This window comes from Hyaena hyaena, unplaced genomic scaffold, assembly GCF_003009895.1.
Source record: "Hyaena hyaena isolate Hyena2069 unplaced genomic scaffold, ASM300989v1 scaffold_0, whole genome shotgun sequence".
Lineage (NCBI taxonomy): Eukaryota > Metazoa > Chordata > Mammalia > Carnivora > Hyaenidae > Hyaena > Hyaena hyaena.
The window spans coordinates 2424833-2446579 of NW_024080632.1; the positions used below are offsets into that span (position 1 = coordinate 2424833).

Genomic DNA, 21747 nt, shown 5'->3' on the forward strand with positions numbered 1-21747 from the left:
TCTCTACAGTCAAGAAACCCAAAGATCCAGCAGAAAACAGCCCTAGTCTTTGAGGTGACAGGGTAGGAGGGAGCACTTCACTGTGTCTTTCCTGCCATACGCTGGTTTTACTTCTAACCACGTGACCAGAAGAGTCGATGAAAGCAAACGCACACACGCACCCACGCCCTCAGCTGATGGGCTCCCTGGCGCTTTGGTCCAGGACAGGACCCTCCCTCGCTCCCGGACACTCCTGCATCCCTTCTCGGCATCTCCCGAGTTCTGGGGTGTCCCCAGGGCAGCCCTGGTCCCTCCGTCCGGTGCCGGCCGCCTTACCGACCCCTCCTCGAGCGCCCGGCGCAGCTCGTGCAGGTCGGCCTCAGGACACCAGACCTCGGCGATGAGGCACTTGTTGGTCACGTCCAAGCTGCACATGTTCAGCATGTGGTAAATGGCTTTCATCTTCTTCACCTGGATGGCGTGGCTGTACACGGATTCGGCGGCTTTACACAGCACTTGCCTTAAATAATCCTCGGTTTTGTGGAGCACCTGCGTGGGGACAAACACGGCCTTTCCCAGCTTCTGTCCCCGGCACCGGCCCCTCCTGGGCCCGTTCCATCTCTTCCCGCCCCGGGACCACCCGCCAGGCGGTGGGCGGTAACCAGCCTGGGCCATCACGTGCTCTCCCCGGGGGAGCGGCCCCTCCAGGACACAGCCCCCTGGGCCCGGGAGGTGGCAGGGGGTTGCCATCCGCGTGCCAGCATGGTGGCCTGGCTGGGCCCACGGAGCTCCCACCTTCCCATTCCCAGCGAGAGCCACCGCCTCCACCTTGTCACACTGGGGCCTGAAACCCCTTGTGCTTAAGTGGGCGGGAGCCCAGGTCCTGGCGCCCAGCGCCCGCGCTGACACAAGGAGCAACGGCAATTGAAGGAGTGAAGGCAGGACAGCCCGTCCCCTGGGATGACAGAGGTCTTCCCTCAGGTCCCACCATCACCACCGACACTTCTCACAGGGCGGCTAAAATAAAACTCCCACGGAGGGGAGCGAGCCGAGTCGCCTTCCAATCTCCCAAAAACATCCTGATTTGTCCACAACCAAAAGTTTGCATATTGAAGGACAAAGTAAACGGACTCGTAAATGCTTTGCACACCTCACATAAGGAGGCAAAGGTTTCCAGTTACTCACGGTGTAGAGATCCTGGATCCGGGTATTGAGCCCCTCCTGAATCTCCCTGCGCTCCTCGGCCGTGCCCGGGTAGGGGTAGACGTGGCAGTGGTAACTAGAAGGCAGAACGCGACAGTCTCATGCCCGTCAGCACCAGGTGAGGCGACAGCAAACACCAGACCCGAGGTCAGTGCCCCACGTGGCCCTCGCCCTCCAAAGTGGAAAATAGCAGGCGTCTGGGGAAAAAGTGCCCTGCACACGCAGACGCTCGACAGGCGTCTGCAGGACCCAACACATCGAGCACACTCTGTCGGTTCCGTGTTCCCTTCCTGCCCCCGACCATTCCCAGAGCTCCCCCCCCATTCCAGCTTTCTGAAACCCACCCCAACCCTTGGGCTCATTAGACAGGTTGGAACACCTAACAGTCATTACCTTTAAAAAAAAGAGAAAATAAAGGGGGGGGGAGCTCTGGTTTCCTAGCAACTGTTTCGGACACCTGGCACAGGGCACCTCTCCCTCGCCTCCCAGGGCCCGACCTCTTGGGGGGCTGCGTGGCACCCAGAACACACGAGCTGTGCCTCCCACCGCAATCTCCCAGCTGCCTTGATATCTTCCTGCCATACTTCATGTCTTAAGTTCTGACTAATAAATACTCTAGCCTTATCCTAAGCAACACTATCTGTCAGGTCACGGGCTTGTGTGCTCATGACACTTTTTCTAACGTACACTGAATAAACATCAACGAAAGTGACAACAGGCTTGTGCATGTAACACGTACAATTACTTTCCATACCACTAGTGACAGGGTATCCAACTCTGAGAAACACTTTATAAAGGAAATACCCGAGCCCCACCCTCACCCCCATGAGAAATAAGCCATCCAGAAACAAAGGGCATTCTTTGCACTTTTTTGTCTGGCTTTTCGTATTTTTCCGCTTTTGATAAGAACGAGTCACAGAGAGATTTCTGTTGTGACACTCTTTAGCACGGGCTGTGTGGCCTCGGTCCTGAAGCCCAGTGAGGCAGGAAACTGCCACTCCATTTACAGGGAGGGAGCCTGGACGTGGTGACTTGCCCAGCTCGCCCAGGCAGTGGGCGGGGAAGCCAGGCCCTGAACCAGGCCCTCATTCCTCACCACTCACCAGGCCTCCTCCCCCACGGTGTGAGGAGAAACCTGTCGAACGCTGGACAAAAGAGGAACGCTCAACGATGACAGATGGGCCTCTGTGGAGCTCAGAGCCACAGGAAGGCACAAAATACTAAAATTTGATTCCTTCTCCAGTTATTCTTAAGCCTTGATTCCCAAAGAGAAAATAAAATCTAAGAATGTTATTAAAAACGATCTATATTTCTAAATTATTTTAAGTATAACACTGGCAAGAGGTAACTAATTACATGTTTAGAAACATGATATCACAGGGGCACCTGGGTGGCTCAGTCGGTTGAAGTGTCTGACTCCTGATTTGGGCTCAGGTCATGACATGACAGTAGCTGGAGCCCCGCATCGGGCTCGGACAGCACAGAGGCTGCTTGGGATTCTCTCTACTCTCTCTCTGCCCCTCCCCCTGTTCATGCTCTCTCTCTCAAAATCAATAAATAAACTAAAAAAAAAAAAACAGTATCACAGCAAAGATACATAAGAGAACATGGCAGCCTTTGCACCCACTGTATTTCCCTTCAAACACGGAGGGGTTTTTAAAGGAAAAGTAGAGGTTACTGAATACAAAGAAACAAATGAAAAGAAAACGTTTCGTGTCCTTACCAATCACATATCTTCTTAACCTTGTGGCCAATCTGCTCTCCCCAAAAGGATATTAAAAACACATACCACTTTATGACTTCTCCCTGAAAGAATAAACCGGGATCACGGTTACTCCAATGTCCAGATCTCTGAAAACCCTGGCAGCGTAGAGTCTGTCGCAAAGTCTGCTGGTTCGCTCCTGGAGCAGATGCAGCCGTCCTGGGGTTGCACTCTGCCGCTGCTCTTCACCCAAAGTGGCCTCACTGTGTTTGTAACCCTGAGAACAGTACTGGCCATGGCTCTGGTCATTTACAAACACCGCGAGCAGCCCCAAGTCTGAGCGCTCAAGTGTGTCCTGCAGCTGAGGTCAAAAGGGGCGGTTCTCTGCCTCCCTGTTCCCCCTCATCCCGTACACAAGGGTCCTTTTCATGATTTGGTTAGGGTCATGGCTGTCACAGTGTTGTGCTCTTTGTTGGCGGTTTCACTACCTAAAACGGTCCTCGGGCAGAATGCTGACGTGCTAGCTAGTGTTCCTGAGCCCGAGAAGGCAGTGATGTGCCTACACACAAAACGCCTGTGTCAGATAAGCTTCCTTCAGGCTGAGTCACAGCACTGCTGGCAGAGTTCAGCGTTTAATGAATCGATAATACACATTAAATAGAAACATACATAGAACAAGGTTATTATCGGCTGGTGGACAAAAGCGTGACCAGAGGCTCGCAGAAACCTAAGCCCGCATTTCCGCTACGATGGTGGCTCAGTGGCGCTAATTCGTGTGTCCTGGAGACGCTCCAGGGCAACTGTAAATAGTGAGAATTGACTGTACTTACAAATATTCCACAAACAAAGCTGAATAGGTTTTTGGCATATTTCCCATGCACTGTCCTAGGTGCTAGGAATACAGCACTGAAGAGATACAAATCCCTGACCTGGGGGCGGGAGGGGGCTTGCAGTCAAGTTGGCCACGAGAGACACAAAGAAAAACGCAGTACACCAACGGCCGTCAGTGCTGTGAAGGAAACGGAGCTGGAAGAGGACAAAGGGAGGGGCGGCCGGGGATGGTGACTCTAAACAGGGTGAGCAGGGGAGGCCTCCCCGAGAAAGGGGCATCTGAGCTTAAAGGTGTGACGAAGGGGAGGGAGCCGTGCGGCCTCCCAAGGCCCAGAAGAGCTCACGGAGAAGCAGGTGCAGGGAAGGCAAGAAGGCCGTACCCAGAAGGGGCGTGGGCAGGTCAGGCACGTGACGAGGCCACAAGAGATGACACCGCAAGGCTCTGGGCGTTTTGCCAAGTGAGACAGGAAGCCACTGGAAGGTTTTAAGTAGAGGAGTGGTGTGATCTTACAGGGATCGTTCTGGATGCTGGGAGGAGAGAGCTCAGTGGGGCAGCAGCCAGGGCAGAGGTCCCTGCAGAATGGACGTACCTGAGGGGTGGGGCAGGGCGGTGGCAGCGGAGGTGACGAGAAAGGCCAGCGTGTCCTTCTATTTAAAAGACACAGCCAATCACCCACTGCAGGATTACACAAGATGTGTGAGAGAAAAGTCAGGATGACCCCCAGGGCTCTGGGCCGGAGCAGTCGGAAGGACAGAGCAGCCACTCGCCGAGATGGGCAAGCCTGGAGGGGAGGTCCAGTTTGAGGCAGCGGGCGGAAATGTCTTCCAAGTTTTTAAAAGAGACATGGAGTAGCCAGTTATACACAAAAGTCTGTTTTGTGGGAAGAGATTCAAGTTCTACATTTGGGAGGTAGTGTTTAAAGCTGTGAAATTAAACAGCATCCCGAGGGGCAGAGAGAGGAGAGAAGCAGTCCAAGAACTGAGCCCTGGGCCAGGAGGTGAGGGAACAGGTTGGGGAGCCTCAGAGAACCACAGGCAGGTGGGTCCCCAAGGCAAGGACAAAGGGCAGCCAGGGGAGTGCGGGAGACAGCTGACATGGTGAGCAGATCAGTTACACAGAATAAATACATAAACTGAGCAATTTATGAAACATGTTGAGGATAACGTGGAGGGAGCCAGATTTCTCACTGTCAGAAAAGAGACTGGAAAAAGGTTAAGTCTAGAAAGAACTGATCAGAATTTTAAGTCGTAGTTGGAGCACGTGGCTTTATCATCTGTAAGTACAGGTAGCCACAGAGGTGGTTACAGCTGTGCGCCTGTGTGCGTGTGTGCCTGTGTGTGCACGTGTGTGTGCACGTATACGTGTGTGCATGTGTGCACACACATGCTACCGCTGGAAGGGCCCAGAAGCGACAACACTCCGGGAAACAGCGCTCGAGCACCCAGAGCCTTGTAAACACCGTCCACTGAGAGGAACCGGGGGCCCTTGGAGAGATGGTGGGTACGGGCTGAGGCACAGAAAGCCCAAGATGAAGCTGGGACATCTTGTGGTGCCAGAAGGTAAGGGAACGAACGCTCAGTGAACACTGGCGACAGGCCAAAGGACACAGGAACACACGTGAAGGGACCTCCAGTAGCCAAATCAGGGACGATTTGGGCAATTTATCCAAATAAATACTGGACGTAACAGGTTACAAGTCATTAAGAACAACAGGAATCCCTGAGCCCATGGATGCAAGAGGGGGCAGTTCTACCTTCCATGGAATCACTAGTAAGTACAGAAGGAATGACGGAAATAAAGAGTCCCCACGTGACAAGCATGCTGGCAGTGGCAGATTGGAGAGTCATCAATGGACGCTACAGGTGTGAGCAGGCTGGTGGACGGGACACTAGCCCCACTCAGATACCTCCTCCCAAGTGACTAGTCAATCACAAAGGGCAACACGGTGACGTGAGAGTGGAGAAATGGGAGACAGCAACGTGACATTACAGGCCCATACCTTGCGGGAGGTGCTGAGACGGCCAGAGCGTCACTTCCAAGGTGTCCCTGTCAAGAACGTATGGCCCGAGCCTGGTGGTGATGAAACATCAAACGGCCCAGAGGGATGGGCTCAGCCTGTTCCAGACGCAACTACAGGCCCAGGGAGGGTGCCGGATCAGGAAGGAAGAAAGGCAAACTGCCGGGAGATAGGAATGGCCAGTCTGGACTGTCCAAAAGAGCTGCACCTGTGCTTGTCCCCTCTTCCGGAGGGGCCCGTGGCGGTTGTGTGAGAGTGTCCTTGCTTGGGGGTACCCGCGCTGCAGTAACTCAGGGGCGACAGAGCCATGTCTATGGCTTCCTTGCAGAAAGTGTGCAAAGAGCCTAGTGAAAACGGGGAGAGACTCACAGAGAGCACACCCGGGTGACAGAGCAAATGTGGAAACCTGTTAACGTCGGGGAAACGGGGGTGAATGGAGTATGACAAGCCTCTGTTCTCTTCTGGCAACTTTTCTGTAAACTGAAATTATTTCAAAATAAGTAACTCAAGAAACTAAAATGGGGGGAAGAAAGAAATGGCATTTACAGTAAACCTGACCTCGAAGATTCCATACCAATCTTAACAACAGTCCTGTGTCACCCACCTCGGGCCTAAGGAAGCACAGGGACCGCTCACCACATGAGACACAAATCATAAAACCCAGTGTAACTTCGACATTTAGAAACCAGGCCGACAAGGGGGAAATGAGCGTGGGGTCTGTAATGACATTAAGGCATCAGATGTCCAACCCAAAAGGCACTAAAGCTGACACCATCCACAAATCCTAGAACCTGAGAAGTCGCCAAATCAGACACCTATCCTCTCCAGAACAAACACCAAGAGTAACACAGTGAAATGTCAGCAGTGGCTCCTTCTGAGCAGGAACACAGGGGACGGAGTTTCTCCTTCAGGTTTTCGATACTGTTCCCGATTTCCTACAACCAGCACGCTCCTCCTTGGTGATTATGGGGAAGCTGTTGTATTTTCAAAACAGACATCTCTCTATCCCACTTCTCTGTGTTTCTTCACAGATACTAAATGCCCTTTCACATAGCTGGTAAAAGCCTGCCATAAAAGAGCTTAGAAATTTATAGAAAAAGAATTTTAATTTGAGTAAAAGTTCTGCACGAGAATGACTGACAGCTTCTCTTAATAAAGAAAAAGCTAGGGGAGCCTGGGTGGTTCAGTCGATTAAGCGTCCAACTTCGGCTCCGGTCATGATCTCAGCTTCCTGGGTTCAAGCCCCGCGTCAGGCTCTGTGCTGACAGCTCAGAGCCTGGAGCCTGTTTCGGATTCTGTGTCTCCCTCTCTCTCTGACCCTCCCCTGCTCACACTGTGTCTCTCTCTCTCTCCCTCAGAAATAAAAACATTTAAAAAAAATTTTTTTAATAAAATAAAAAAATAAAGAAATAAAAAGCTCAAGGGGCGCCTGGGTGGCTCAGTCGGTTGAGCGTCTGACTCTTGATTTCAGCTCATGTCATGAATTTGTGGCTGTGGGATCAAGCCTGTGGTCAGGCTCCAAGCTGAGCTAAGCGTGGAGCCTGCTTAAGATTCATTTGCAGTCTCCCTCCCTCCCTCTCTCTCCATCTGCCCCTCTCCCTCTTTCTCCTCAAAAAAAATAAAATAAAATAAAGGAAAAGATAAAGCTCAAAAGAAGAGGTACTGCTGCTTCAGAATGGCTTCTCTGTTCAGCGTCACATACAGAGGTCACAAAGGTCCCAGGTGAAGGACAATGAACGCATTGCTAGTGGCAGCTGCAGAAGCCACGAGAGAGTAGAAAATATTACAGGTGTGCAGTTAATGAACAACTTGACTGATTAGACTCTCACACATTAGATTAAATGTGCATAGTTTTTTTTAGGCTAAACCTTAGGGAAATCCATTTCACAGCCAAATTCCTCCTTATGGGTCACAGCTACAATGGGAGATCCCGTAATCTTGCAGCAAAAATTCTGAGGCAAATTTAGGAAAGAAACAAAACAAAAAAACACAAACCCTTTCCTCAAAATTTAGAAGCCAAAGTTCCTTTTCTACTTTTAATAGATCAGTTCATCCTCATTTAGAGCAATACAGTTATTTTTATTGTAAAATCTAAAAAAAGGAAAAAAAATCAGAGATTTTAAAAAGTGATTATGACTCTTTCTCTCTCCTGCCCCTCCACTCTCCTTCTGGAATAACTCAGTCCTAAAGCCTTAAGTGCACGTGCAGGGATGGACCCAGAAGGAGGGGAAGACCTACAATGGCCTGGGCAAAGTCAGAGCTCAAGCAAGGCGGGCAGAGCCTCTCTGCAAGGGCGCAGCCCGGGCGGGGTGAGGAGGGGGCCCACACCTGCGGCCCCCCCGGGGTGGGAACTCAGGGCTCCGCACAGGGAGAAGAGGGGCAGCAGAGAGGAGAGACTGATGGGGAGGTTGGGGACACGCAAGAGGATTAAAAATAAGTAAAAATATTAACAACAGGAGCCAAGTTTCTCACCATCAAAGGAAAAAGTTACAAAAACAGAAATGGAGGAACTGAGGCTTCTGTGGTGCTGGACTGGAATTGGCTGCGAACTCCCAGTTTTCAATATATATGCACAGGGACAGAAAGAAAGGTGTGTGCGCGCGCGCGCGTGTGTGTGTGTGTGCGCGCGTGCGCCCGCACATCCTAAAGCTGTTCAGTGACAGACTGCAGACTGGGGAACCCAGACACCTCAATTAACAACGGGCACATCCAGAGACCACACCTCGGCTTCAAAATACCACCCTCCACTAAAGAGAACCAGGCTGGGAGAGAAATGGCCGTGTCCTCGGCTGTGCGAGGGGGATTACAACACGAATCTGGATGGCTCGTTGTGCGCAACAAATGATGGCAGCACGGAGAAAGGACAGAAAAGCCAGCCTGAATGGGCCCCAAGTGGCCAAATCTAGGGAATCTGAATATCAAAACAAATAATTACAGTAACAAAGTATAACTCATTAAATCAAATGGGAAGTAATGAACTGAAAATGTGGTGAGGAATGGAATAGGTACAGAGTTTCAAAGCACTTTCCCTAAAACACTTATTAATTATAAAGGGAAAAAAGTCACTTCACAGTGAAGCCTAGGAGCCACCACCTCGGCCAAGTGATCAAAGTGAACGTTACTTTGGGACAAAGCAGTGGGACAAACTAAATCGTGCGCCCGCTAGGATGCAGCGAAGAGAACATGGCATCGCTGCCGCAAAAGACACACGACCCGGATCTAATCCTGGGAAAGTATGAGACAAGCCCACATGCAGGGACATTCCACAAAACAACAACGGAGGTGTAATAATTTTCGAATGTCAAGGTCATAAAGGTCAAGAAAAGACTGAGAAACAGTCTCAGAATGAAGGAGACCAAAGAGACGTGACAGTTAGACCCAAACTGTGATTCTAAACTAGACCGTCCGCTGTGAAAGGCACTGTGGTAGGACGGGGAAAGCTCAGTGGGGCCTGAGGCTCGGGCGGCAGCAACGTGTCTACAGCCACCTGCCGGCTGCCGTCCAGGAGAAAGCCCTGGGCTTCAGAGCTACACCCGGAGGCATTCGAGGACGATAAGGCATCAAGTGAACACCCCGCTCTCAGTGGCTCCCTCTGCACTGCGCCCCCAGCTCTGCTGTCAGCCTGTCGTGGTTAAAAGGTGATCGGGACACTGACTCACGGTTTCAGGGTCCTCGAGGGTTTCATCCATTTCTGCGTAGGTCACGATGGTGTACCCTTTGCAGACGCGCCACAGCATTTTCTCAAATGCTTCAACTTTCCCTTGGTTAATGAGGCCAGATACAAACCTAGGAGACGATAAAAGCAGGCTGTTGAAAAGCAATGAATCCTCAAACTGCATTAAAAGGAGAAATGGAAAAGTGGTGAAAAGATGATCTGGAAAGCCCTCCAAATGCAAAATATCAAAAATGCTGGGTGAAAAATTTTTGAAACATCCTTTCAAATGTACAGCTGGGGCACCTGGGCGGCTCGGTTGGTTAAGGGTCCAACTCTTGATTTCGGCTCAGGTCATGATCTCACAGTCATTGAGTTCGAGCCCCATATCGGGCTCTGCGCTGACAGCTCAGAGCCTGGAGCCTGCTTCCGACTCGGTGTCTGCCCCTCCCCCACTCACGCTTGGTCTCCTTCTCTCAAAAATAAACATTTTACAAAATTAAAAAACTAATTAACCAACTCAGTTTAGCCCCTATGTTTCCACCAAACAAAACAGACCCTGACGCTCACTCACCAACGACTGTAGGCTTATTAGAGTAACACCGAATGGCATAAACGTTCCTTCTTCCCAGCTCATTATACTGAGAGAAGAAATCCCCATGGTATTTAGCTAAAAAGCCAATACAGCTGAATAATCCAACTCAGCAAATACAGGAGTACAGTGTTTTCTTAAACAGACATGCACTTTCTTTCACTCCATCACAGGCCCTCAAATGGTAGCTTTCATCCCTGCACTGGCGACAAGGACAGTGACGCTCGGTCCCCTGGTGGTTGTCACCTACCCCAGTTTCGCTCCCAGCCTCTGCATACAGCTGTAGTCCAACAAGGAATCACTCTCTAAGGGAGGGAATTCTTCATAAGTGGGTTCAAACTACAAAGAAATACAAAACCAAGTGCGTCTCATTAAAAGTGACACTTTACTTCCCAACTCACGTCTCCAAACCAGTTTCCGTGGCGTCCTAACTGGGGGCCAGATCTGGGCACCGACGGCGCAAGGCGACGTAGACGTGGGACACAGCTCTGGTCAATAAAAACGACCATCTCCCTGCCCCGTTTTTCATAAGCTACCGAAGTCGTTCACTAGAGGTACAGTTAGGACGGATGGCACCGCCTCGCCTGGACACAGGGCGCTCAGTCAGACGTCACCACGCCAAGTGAACCAGCCCCGACAGGCCAGACCCCTCCCTGCTCAGCTGAGGACGGTACTATTACGTAGACTCTTTCTCCTCTTCCAAAGATTGTTAATTCCTTTACTCTTAGCAATTTGGCGAAGAAAAGGAAAAACTTAAATTTTAGAGTTCAACTTCTACTTTCCCATTTTTTCCCTCATGAACATAAAAAGATTTTTTTCAACTGCAAACTAAAGATTTTACAAATAGGAAGTATCATTAATGCTACACCAACCAACACTGGGAAAAGCTTAACACTTTTTTTTAATGTCGTCTAATCCGACTGAAAAATAAAGCTAAGGTCAAAATGCACCTCTTTGACAACGGATAACCGGAAGAGAAACCTTACAGGAAGGAGCTTTTTACAAAAGAAATGCACTTCCCGGCGTGTGCGGTCAGTACCTCCACATTCCGTTTAACAAAGGTTTTTGTCACTCGCAGCATGTGAGTGTACTCAATCAGTTCAAGCAGGTTCTTCCTCAGTTTCTCCTTGTTCTTGGTGACTTCTCTCAGCTCAACCTCGAGCTTCTGCAGCTGCTCCTGAAACAAAAGAGCAGCTACTTAAGAGGACAGGTCTGTCCCAAGTGTAGCGTCATCATTTCTTCACCGCACCCTAAAGCCAGAACAAGGCTTAACAAGCCAGAATCCCATGGTCGGACAGGGATCGGGAAGCACGTGGAGACGCTAAAGGGCCATCATTTACTGCTTTGTACTGATTCAGGGAACTCCTACGAAGCTCAGACTGTACGACGGAGGTGTCGCAGGAAAGGGCACGTGGCACCCTAGGCCGCCCTGGCCTAACTCAGCTGCCACCACTGGTTTGGGTGTTCCCTCATCTGCTTATCCGCTGTCACACATCTATCAGTCTTCTTCTTTCACGCCTACATTTCCTTTTATTTGCAACAGAGAAAAGGACTGAGGTCACCTTTTCTGAGCATACATATTCCTGGCCTCCAGCTTGACAGTCTCTATGTATAGGGGCACCTGGGCGGCTGAGCTGACTAAGCATCTAACTGCAGCTCAGGTCATGATCTCACAATCCGTGAGTTCCAGCCCTGCATCAGGCTCTGTGCTGACAGCTCAGAGCCTGAAGCCTGCTTTGGATTCTGTGTCCCCCTCTCTCTCTGCCCCTTGCTCACACTCTCCTCCTCTCTTTCTCTCAAAAATAAATGAACATTTCAAAAATTTTTTTAATTTAAAAAAAAATCTACAGGTATAAGTTGCACTTAATACCTGAGGACAAATCCTTAATAATCAGTTGTACAGCAAGCACAATTAACAATGCTTAAGTATTCGAACAACAGAGGCAGAGATCTGTAAAACAAATCAGATTCACTGAGAACTTGTACACAAACAAATCCCTTGACATACTAACCCCATTACTTGTGCTCTGCCTTATGAAAACTATCAACACTCAGTAATCACTAAAGCTGTCACTATTTCACAGACAAACCATCAAACAGGCCAAACCAGACAGCTGCTTTCAACTCAGCTGACTGCACCATCCTCTCTCAAGTCCACTCCTATCACAAATGTTACATGACTTCCTCCTGACACACAGAGCGGCCAGCCAGGCAATGGTTGGTCCTGGCTGCACAGAAGAGCTCTCAGGGGCTCTAGTCTATGTCCCAGTGCGATGAAGTATCAGATGATCAGACACAAACCTCAGTGGATAAATAACAGGGGCAGACAAGACAAGCCAGTGTTCTCGGGGAGAATGCTGTATCCCCAACATCCGAGACACTAAACTCAGATACAAGGAATTCTGTTTGCTGCCGACCTAGAACAATCTATCACCTTCATACTCGCTTCTGAGGATTAGAGGGGAGGTTGCTGGGTCTGGGAGAATGCAAAGGGCCGGGACTGAAGAGTCCCTCCCTTGCTCCAGGAGAGGCATGCTAAAGCCCGGATGAGCCCGGAATGCACTTTCAGAGACATTCCATGACTAAGCACCCCATTTTACAACCTAATTTTCATTAGCTTCAGTTCAACACCACCTGGAAAGGGAGCAGAGCGTGCATCTCACACTTTAAAAGAAAACTAAATTACACTTAAAATTTGGAGGGCTGGGCGCCTGGGTGGCTCAGTTGCTAAGCATCTAACTTCAGCTCACTCAGGTCATGATCTCACAGCTCGTGAGTTTGAGTCCCACATCAGGTGAGCTCAAACCCCGCTTCAGTTGAGCTCAAGCTCCGCTCCTTTCCTTCTCTTTCTCTTTCTCTCTCTCTCCTGCCTGGGATTCTTTCTCTGCCCCTCGCTCGCTTGTGCCCTCTCTCTCTCAAACAAAACAAAACAAAACAAAACTTGGAGGGCTAACCATAGCACTGGTCTTCAGTTTTCATTCCACGGTTATGAGAAGAAAACCTGACAAGCCCCGGACGATATAAACTCAGGAGACGAGCAGGGTCTGAGATCAGTGACCTAAAACAGCTTCTTCAAAAACACGTTACCTGCATTTCTAGGACTTGTTTAAGAGGGGGTGCAGGAGGACTGGTCTCTCCCTCAGGAAGGGGAATATCAGCTCTATTAATTTCCTGCACCAAATAAGCTGTGGGAATAAAAGGTAAACAAATTAGACTCAGAAACTCACTCCAACACATTTCAGGCGAACATTTTCCATCCCAACCATTCCTGGGCCGCCTCAAAATGAATGTCTGGACACACACAAGTCTTGCTTATTCCAAATGACGTATAAAAACCTTTTACAGCCTCGTTTCCAAAGATCTACAAGATAATACCACCTGGAGAGGTAAGCACGCAGTGACAAAATGGACAAGAACCTGACAAACAGTCATGCAATCCCCCAAGTCTCCTTTACTTCTGAAACTCTAGTTAAAGAACTTTGGAGACCCAGCTGTTTCTGTACCTGCAGATGAAGCGGAAGATTAAAGATGCACTGGGGCAGTGCAGGACTAACCCAGGGAGAGGCCCAGAAGCGTCCCCACCGGAGGCGGCCGCGGGGCTTCCCTGCAAACGCCCTCAGGAAGTGAGCACCCCTGCAGAAAGGCCCAGCCTCTAGCAGCACACGGAGCCTGAGCGGCACAGGGCAGGGCCAGGCTCTCCAGAGAGCTCCCGGCGGCCAGGCTGTCCTCACCGACAACCTGCGCTGCATCCCTACTTACGTCAACGGCCAGAATCGCAAAATTTGCAGCGAACCAGGCGAAACTAACTTAATTTCTTTAGTTGACATTTTCAATGCCATGGAGCATCCTTGTCCTTAGGATGCAAGCCACAATGCCTGGTAAAGTCATAACCAGACGTAATATTTTGGAGAAGTGTTACTAGTTATTTAATTAAGAGAGAAAGAAAAAGAAAGGTGAGGATATCTCACTAACAGGATAGCAAAGGAAGCACGGGGCTTACGAGGTTTCCGGAAATGGTTTCAGCAATTAAACCCAATATACTTGGGAGATCTGTTTTCTTTTTTAAAGTCTATATGCCTTTTTGAAATAGTTTAAGCTACAGGAAGTCCTATACGTGCCTAACGTGCTGACACTGCCCTTCAAACCCTCCTTCCTAACCCACAACCTGTCCATGGACTAGGCTGCAGAGAATGGAGTATGATGTCACCCTATCGTACACGATCCACACAAGGAATTAGGACTTCAAACAATATGCAAGGAACAGATTTCAGATTACTAAAAGTGGTTTTTCTGGACTTAAAAATCTCCAGTTAAAACATAAAATCTGGGGTGCCTGCATGACTCGGTTGAGCATCTGACTCTTAATTTCAGCTCAGGTCATGATCCCAGAGTTGTGGGATTGAGTCCCACATTAGCTCTGCACTGAGCATGGAGACTGCTTGGGATATTCTCTCTCTCCGCCCCCACCCCCCCCCGTCTTCCCTCTCACAAATAAAAAATAATAATAAAATAAATTTTAAAAAGATAAAATCCACAATAAATATTAGCTATTAGGAATCGTTCAAGGGGCACCTGGCTGGTTCAGTTGGTTAAGCATCCGACTTCAGCTCGAGTCATGATCTTACAGTTTGTGAGATCGAGCCTGGTGTCCAGCTCTATGCTGACAACAGGGAGTCTGCTTAGGATTGATTCTCTCTCTCAAAATAAATAAACTTAATTAATAAATAAATACATAAGTAAAAGCTTTAAAAAAAGTCATTCTGAAAGTCATATTCTGCCCCCTCCTTGGCTCATTCATCTCCATGTTTTTCTGTTCATCCTTTTTAAAAAAATTTTTTTTGATGCTTATTTATTTTTGAGAGAGAGAGCACAGCGTGAGAGCGGGGGAGGGGTTGAGAGAGAGGGAGACACAGAATCCGAAGCAGCTCCAGGCTCTGAGCTGGCAGCGCTGCAGGACTCAAGCTCACAAACTGTGAGATCGTGACCTGAGCTGGAGTCAGACGCTCAACTGACTCAGCCACCCAGGTGCCCCTCTGTTCATCCTTCTAAAAAAAAAAAAAAGTTTTGTACTTCAGTAGATGGTCTGAGATCATCCTCTCCCTCCCTGCTCATTTCCGTCAGATCTTCACACTGGATTTGATAGTGATGACTACTTAGGCTAAAATGGTAAAGATTTTACAGATGAAGCAAGCGGTCTTGAGCTACTGAGTTGTGCGGGCTAACCATCAGGAGAACACCGAGCTAACACCTTTGCAAACAAAGCCAACCTAGCTGCCATTTCATACCTCCCTTGATCTTTGGTATTTTAAGTAACATGTATACAATGTCTTAAATTATGATAAACTACAAGGGACTGGCTAAATAAATTATAACACATTAATCTCATGAAATACTAGGCAGCCATTAAAAATGATGCTGGGTCCAGAGTACCTGGGGGGGGCTCAGTCAGTTAAGTGTCCGGCTGCCGGTTTCGGCTCAGGTCCTGGCCCCTCTCCGCTGACGGTGCAGAGCGTGCTTGGGATTCTCTCTCTCCCTCTCTCTCTGCCTCTCCCATATCTGTCTGTCTGTTTGTCTCTGCCTCTCTCTGTCTCTGTCTCTCTCTCTCAAAATAAATAAGCTTAAAAAAAAAAAAAGATGAGGGGTGCATCTGTTTATTGACGTGAAAAGATGCTACAGGAAGTACCACTGAGTGACAAACAGAGCCAACAGCAACGAGCCTGAAAGTTACATACCTTTTATAGGTGAAGGGTAAAAAATAAGGGATGAATTCTTTCTCCCTTTTCGCTGGTCTATAATTTCTAACTTTTCTAAAGTGAACACAGCTTGCTTACATACAAATAATTAAGTTACTAAAATAAACTTATGCCCCCCAAAATAACAAAATAAAGTAAAATAAAACTTACCTAGTATTCGTTCTAGTTCTTCACACCTCTTCACCTCCCCAACGAATTTTCTTTGGAAGGAACTTACATTCTGGTTGAGCTGAGAAAAGGATGAAAAATTTGCTCTGAAATTTCTACAACGTACGAGTAAATGTGATTTTAAAAATAAAATATGATTGGCAAGGCTTCAGGGAAAAGTACATCCTCTTACACTAACTGGATGGAAGTAAAAACCAACACTGTTTTTCTGGAAAGCAGCTGGGCAACTGTTACCAAAAAAGCCTAAAAAAATATCCTTTGGCCCTGAAATATCCCATGAAGAAAACTTACCTAAGGAAAAACCTATGGGTATCAACAAAAACTTACCAAGAAGAACATCAACTTCAAGGACAGAGGGAAAACCATTATTAACGATACAAAATTGGTTAAAGAGCTTACGGTCTACACGCACACCATGGTACACTGCTCAGCAATAAAAAGGAACACACCACTGACACACTCAACACCACAGATGACTTTCAGAAACACAGTGTGAGTGTGTCTTTCAAGACGACACAAAAGGCCACATATGGTGTGATTCCCTTTCAGCGAAATGTCCTGAAAAGGCAAACCTAGAGGCAGAAAGTAGATTAGTGACTGCCTGGGGCTGGAGGCAGGTCTGGAGATTAACTGTGAGTTAAGCACGAGCGATCTTACTAGGGGGATATAACGTTCTACTAACGCTGGACTGTGGTGATGGATGCATAACTCGGTAAATTTTCTAAAAAACAATGAAATATACACTCGAAATGGGTGAATTTTATGATACAGTTCAATTAAGACGTACAAAAATTATAGTTTGTATAACTGATTACTATGCCCTTGTTAAAAATGATGTTTTAAATGACTTAAGTATTGGATTCTATTAAGAAATTGTTACTGGGGCACCTGGCTGGCTGAGTAGGAGAGCATATGACTCTTGACTTCGGAGTTGTGAGTTCAAGCCTCATGTTGGGGAGAGCGATTACTTAAATAAAACTGTAAAAAACAGAAATTATAGGGGTGCCTGGGTGGCTCAGTCAGTTGGGTGTTCATCTTTGGCCTGGGTCATGATCTTACCAGTCCCAAGTTTGAGCCCTGTGTCAGGCTCTGTGCTGACAGCTCAGAGCCTGGAACCTGCTTCAGATTCTGTGTCTCACTCTTTCTCTGCCCCTCCCCCACTCACACTCTGTCTCTTTCTCTCAAAAATAAACATTTTAAACAATAGAAATTATTGGGGCGCCTGGGTGGCTAAGCGTCCGACTTCGGCTCAGGTCAGATCTCACGGGTCGTATATTCGAGCCCCGCATCAGGCTCTGTGCTGACAGCTCAGAGCCTGGAGCCTGTTTCAGATTCTGTGTCTCCCTCTCTCTCTGCCCCTCCCCCACTCATGCTCTGTCTCTCTCTGTCTCAAAAATAAACTATTAAAAATTTTTTTAAAATAGAAATTATTGTTAAAACTTTGATAATGATATTGTGGTTATGATTTTTTAGCTTTTTTAACATTTATTTTTGAGAGAGAGAGATAGACAGAGCATGAGTGGGGGAGGGGCAGAGAGAGAGAGAAGGAGATAGAATCTGAAGCAGGCTCCAGGCTCTGAGCTGTCAGCACAGAGCCCGACGTGGGGCTCAAACTCACAATCTGTGAGATCATGACCTGAGCCGAAGTCAGACGCTTAACAAACTGAGCCACCCAGGCGCCCCCTGTGGTTACCTTTTAGAGATAATCATTGAGATATTATGAAAGAAATTATACATCCGGGATTTGCTTCAGAATGATCTTGTCTGAGAGGGCAGGGGCAGATTTTGTCTGGAGGTGGAAGGCTGGAATGAGGGGCCATGAATTTATGCTATGAGTACACGGGACTTCACCTTTCCCAGACACTCTTCCCTCTACTTAACTTCTAATGATGAAATCAGTTCTGATTTGTGTCTGGAAAAAATTAAAGATATGTTCAGCGTGGTTCCAGTTAAATGAAAATACCTATATATGTACATTTCAAAACATTATTAGAAAAATAGTGTTAAACCAGTATTAACCAAAAAACTTGGAGTGTTTATTTGTAGATAATGTGATCACAGAGGTTAGTTTCTTATTCCTATATTTTCTAAATTTCCCACGATGGACATTTATTATAAAAAAAAAAAAAGATTACAATTATTGTTCATGTTGGAAGGCTGTAAAGGCAAGAATTTTATTTTTATCTGGACCCCATCACTTGTGCTGGGCACTCTCCAAAACCACAATTAGACAAGGGCTTTGCATGAAACTACCCAGCCTGCAAAGGCTCAGTTCTTGTTCAGTTTTTTTAACATTTCTGGATTAACCAGAAAGAAGATAAAAATTCATATTTCACTTCTGTTTCTCACATTCACATTCATTTCTGGGACCAAACTAATCTCAAGTAACCACTTTCAATTTGTCATGACTCAGGCACAATCCGCAGAGCCCAGAATGAAAAGAAAGCGACGCATCACAAGCGGGCTACGAACCACGGCGCTGCCCCATCCCAAGGCATTTTTCCTTCAACGTCAAACACTGGCGAACTCCATGCAGACATGATGGCTCTACAAACACAGAACTGTTATGAGGAGGCCAATTTCTGCAGCAACAATGCAAACACATGTGGGTGCGACATACACCACTGTCACCCTCTCACAGCTGTTACCTGGTTTTTTCTGCTGCGCGGTTTCTTTTACAGAGTCTTGTTTCTGTTTTCTTTCTAGGGAGGCAATGTCACCCTACGTTAGGCTAATGGCAGGAAGCACAGCAGTGCCCCTTGTCCACGGTTTACCCTCTCCATGGTTTCAGACACCAGCAATCAGTCAACCTGGGTCCCGAAGCAGACGAGACCCCTTCTGGCACTTTACCAGGTCACAGTGCACGTCACGGCACAGCACCGACGCCATTCACCTCGCTTCATCTCGTTACATGGACATTTCATCATCTCACATCATTCAAGGAAGAGGGCTGAAGACATGACAATAAGAGAAACTGACAGAGATGTAACTCACATATATCCTTACCAACACCTTCACTTATTGTATCACAGTACATTGTAACAATTGTTCTATCGCTGTTAACCACTTGTTGTGCCTGAGCTCTAAGTTACACTGGGCCACAGTATGTACACACAGGAAGAAATATAATATGGACAGCGTTCAGTACTATCCATGGTTTCGGATAGCAACCCATCTACTGGGGATCTTGGAACGCATCTCCGCAGATCATGGGGGGGGCACTACAGTGTAACTTAATGTAGACTCATCTTAAGACTAACCTTCAACCTATAATTTCTTTTTTTTTCTTTTTATTTATTTATTTAAAATGTTTATTTTTGAGAGAGAGCAAGTAGGGGAGGGGCGGAGAGAGGAGGACAGAGGATCTGAAGCAGGCTCTGTGCTGACAGCATAGAGCGTGATGTAGGGCTCGAACTCATGAACCATAAGATGGTGACCTGAGTCGAAGTTGGACCCTCAACCAACTGAGCCCCCCAGGCGTCCCAAGACTAACAACCTTCCATCCAGAAAAACCAGCAGAGGCTGCCCAGTGCAGGTTTCACCCATACGCACGCCAGCTGTCTTCCTAGTCCAGCGACTCGAGGGCTACGGGAAAATTGTTCTTAAGACTGTGGACTGGGAGTGCCTGGGTGGCTCAGTCGGTTAGGCGTCCGACTTCAGCTCCAGTCATGATCTCACGGTTCACGGGTTCGAGCCCCTCATCGGGCTCTGTGCTGACTGCCAGCTCAGAGCCTGGAGCCTGTTTCAGAGTCTGTGACTCCCTCTCTCTCTGACCCTCCCTTGCTCAAGCTGTCTCTCTCTCTCTCTCAGAAATAAATAAAACATTAAAAAACAATCTTAAAGGGGCACCTGGGTGGCTTAGTCGGTTAAGCGTCCAGCTTTTGCTTAGGTCATGATCTCGCGGTTCGTGGGTTCTAGCCCCGCATCGGGCTCTGTGCTGACTGCCAGCTCAGAGCCTGAAGCCTATTTCAGAGTCTGTGTCTCCCTCTCTCCCTGACCCTCCCCTGCTCACACTGTCTCTCTCTCTCTCCTAGAAATAAATAAAAACATTTAAAAAAAAAAAAAACAATCTTAAAAAACTGTGGAATGTCAGGAGAAGGAGATGAACCTGTCCTTTACTGAGACCCCCCGGGTTAGGGGAATAACCTTCTTTTCCAAGTCTTCCCATCAGCTGTCACAACAGAAATCCTGTGCCTGCCTCCCTGCCCTCAGAAGGACACTAAACGGGAAAACACGGAGCCTATGCAAGCCAGAAAGACAGATGTTAGGAACCCCAGCTGGTGAACACAAAGTCGGTGAGGAATTCCAGAAAAGAGCAAGAAGTGTGTCAGATATTATGCAGCTTTCACACTAGGCACCCATGCTCTTTGACAGTCAACACACACACACACACACACACACACACACAGCTGAGCTCTTCATCTGCACTTTCCTTTTCTCTGATTTTCAGATAAGGACCCATATATACCCTACACCTAATGTAATCATGCTCAGGGAAACTCGAATCTTTGTAATTAGGCCCTTTGTTCAAACCTCTAAGATTTAAGCTTGATAGTATCAGTGTCTCGGCTTGAGTCCTAACAGGATGGAACGGATCTACCAGGTATAAAGAAGGGAGCCTGTTTCTCTCCTGTTTCCTGGATCCACTCACAGTGGATCCCTCACAGCAGCCGCTACCAGGTAAGCGGGGCCCAAGTGGCTCCAGGAAACAGGAAGAGATCTGGGCCCTCCCTGCAGCCTCGGCTGCCATTCAACACTTTGTCCCTGACCTTGCAACTCCTCTGGAGTCGACCCAAGGGTCACTGACATCAGATCTCGGGCAGGGGTGTTCCCTTTTAAAATGAAGGGCCCCTCAGAAAGGTGAAGGGAAACAACCCGGAGACGAAAGCTGTGGTCCAGGAAATAAAATGTTCCCCTGAAAGGACTTCCAGTTCAATCACTAAGTATCAGAACCTGCTGAATACTCCCCCTTCCACGCCTTGTTCTTTCCACGATCCCTGTGCAGAGTGTGTTCATCTGTCTCCTCACAGGCCATACGCAACAAGAACACAAGGGCCTTGTCCACCTTGCGTACCACTGAGTCGCTAGCACGAAAAACACTATCTGGAACAGAGCGAATGCTCAATGAAGCCTTGTTCCTTCATTCGACAAATGCCCACAAAGGGCAGGGGGCTGTGCCAAGTCCTGGGGAACCAGGAGTGAACAAGCCAGAAGACGCCCCTAGCCCTGGGGGTTAACAGTCCATGGTGTAAACACATAATAAACAAGTAAACAGATACACAAGTGTCTATCAGTGCTCACTGGGAAGACAACTCCCATTCCTTATTAGGCAGTGCTATGCACATCACACATCAGTGAACAAAACCGACAGCAACCCCTTCCCCTCCAGGCGCTCCCACCAAGCTTATCCCCAATCCACGTCCTGGGCTCCTTCTGTTCCCTCTGTCTGGGACCCTGTTCCTCCAGATCTTCCAGAGCCAGCTCTTTCCCATTCAGACCTCACCCTGACTCAAACGTCACCTCCTCAAAGAGGCCTTCCTTGACCACCCCGACTGTAGTCACCATCACATCATCCAGTTTCGTTACCTTCAGAGCAAACATTTTGCTCACCTATTTTATTTTGCTTAATATTTGTCCCCGCCACCCCCGGAAGTTCCGAAATGACTCCAAAAGGCCTCATCAGATTCGCTCCCGGCTAGCCCTGTGCCTCGCACGGGGTCGGCGCTCCGGAGCATCTGACGGCACTTGCCCGAAGCGGATGAAGCGTTCCTGACCAACCCGGCCACGGCCTCGGCGGACCAGGCGCCGGGACCCCCGGCTCGGGCCCCGCTCTGCGGAAGCTCTGGCTG

General features: G+C 48.3%; 1 protein-coding gene across 1 annotated transcript in view; it reads right to left on the reverse strand.

The window, feature by feature from the left end:
* Positions 1-21747, reverse strand: part of ATP6V0A2 (ATPase H+ transporting V0 subunit a2) — a 41261-nt gene that overhangs the window by 19040 nt on the left and 474 nt on the right. The window contains exons 2-9 of the mRNA XM_039234513.1: positions 15881-15959; positions 13065-13162; positions 11017-11154; positions 10228-10316; positions 9393-9519; positions 2906-2988; positions 1165-1258; positions 316-528 (exon numbers count right to left, since the gene is read on the reverse strand). Coding sequence (XP_039090444.1) covers positions 316-528; positions 1165-1258; positions 2906-2988; positions 9393-9519; positions 10228-10316; positions 11017-11154; positions 13065-13162; positions 15881-15959 — 921 coding nt within the window. The remainder of the gene's footprint in view (positions 1-315; positions 529-1164; positions 1259-2905; positions 2989-9392; positions 9520-10227; positions 10317-11016; positions 11155-13064; positions 13163-15880; positions 15960-21747) is intronic.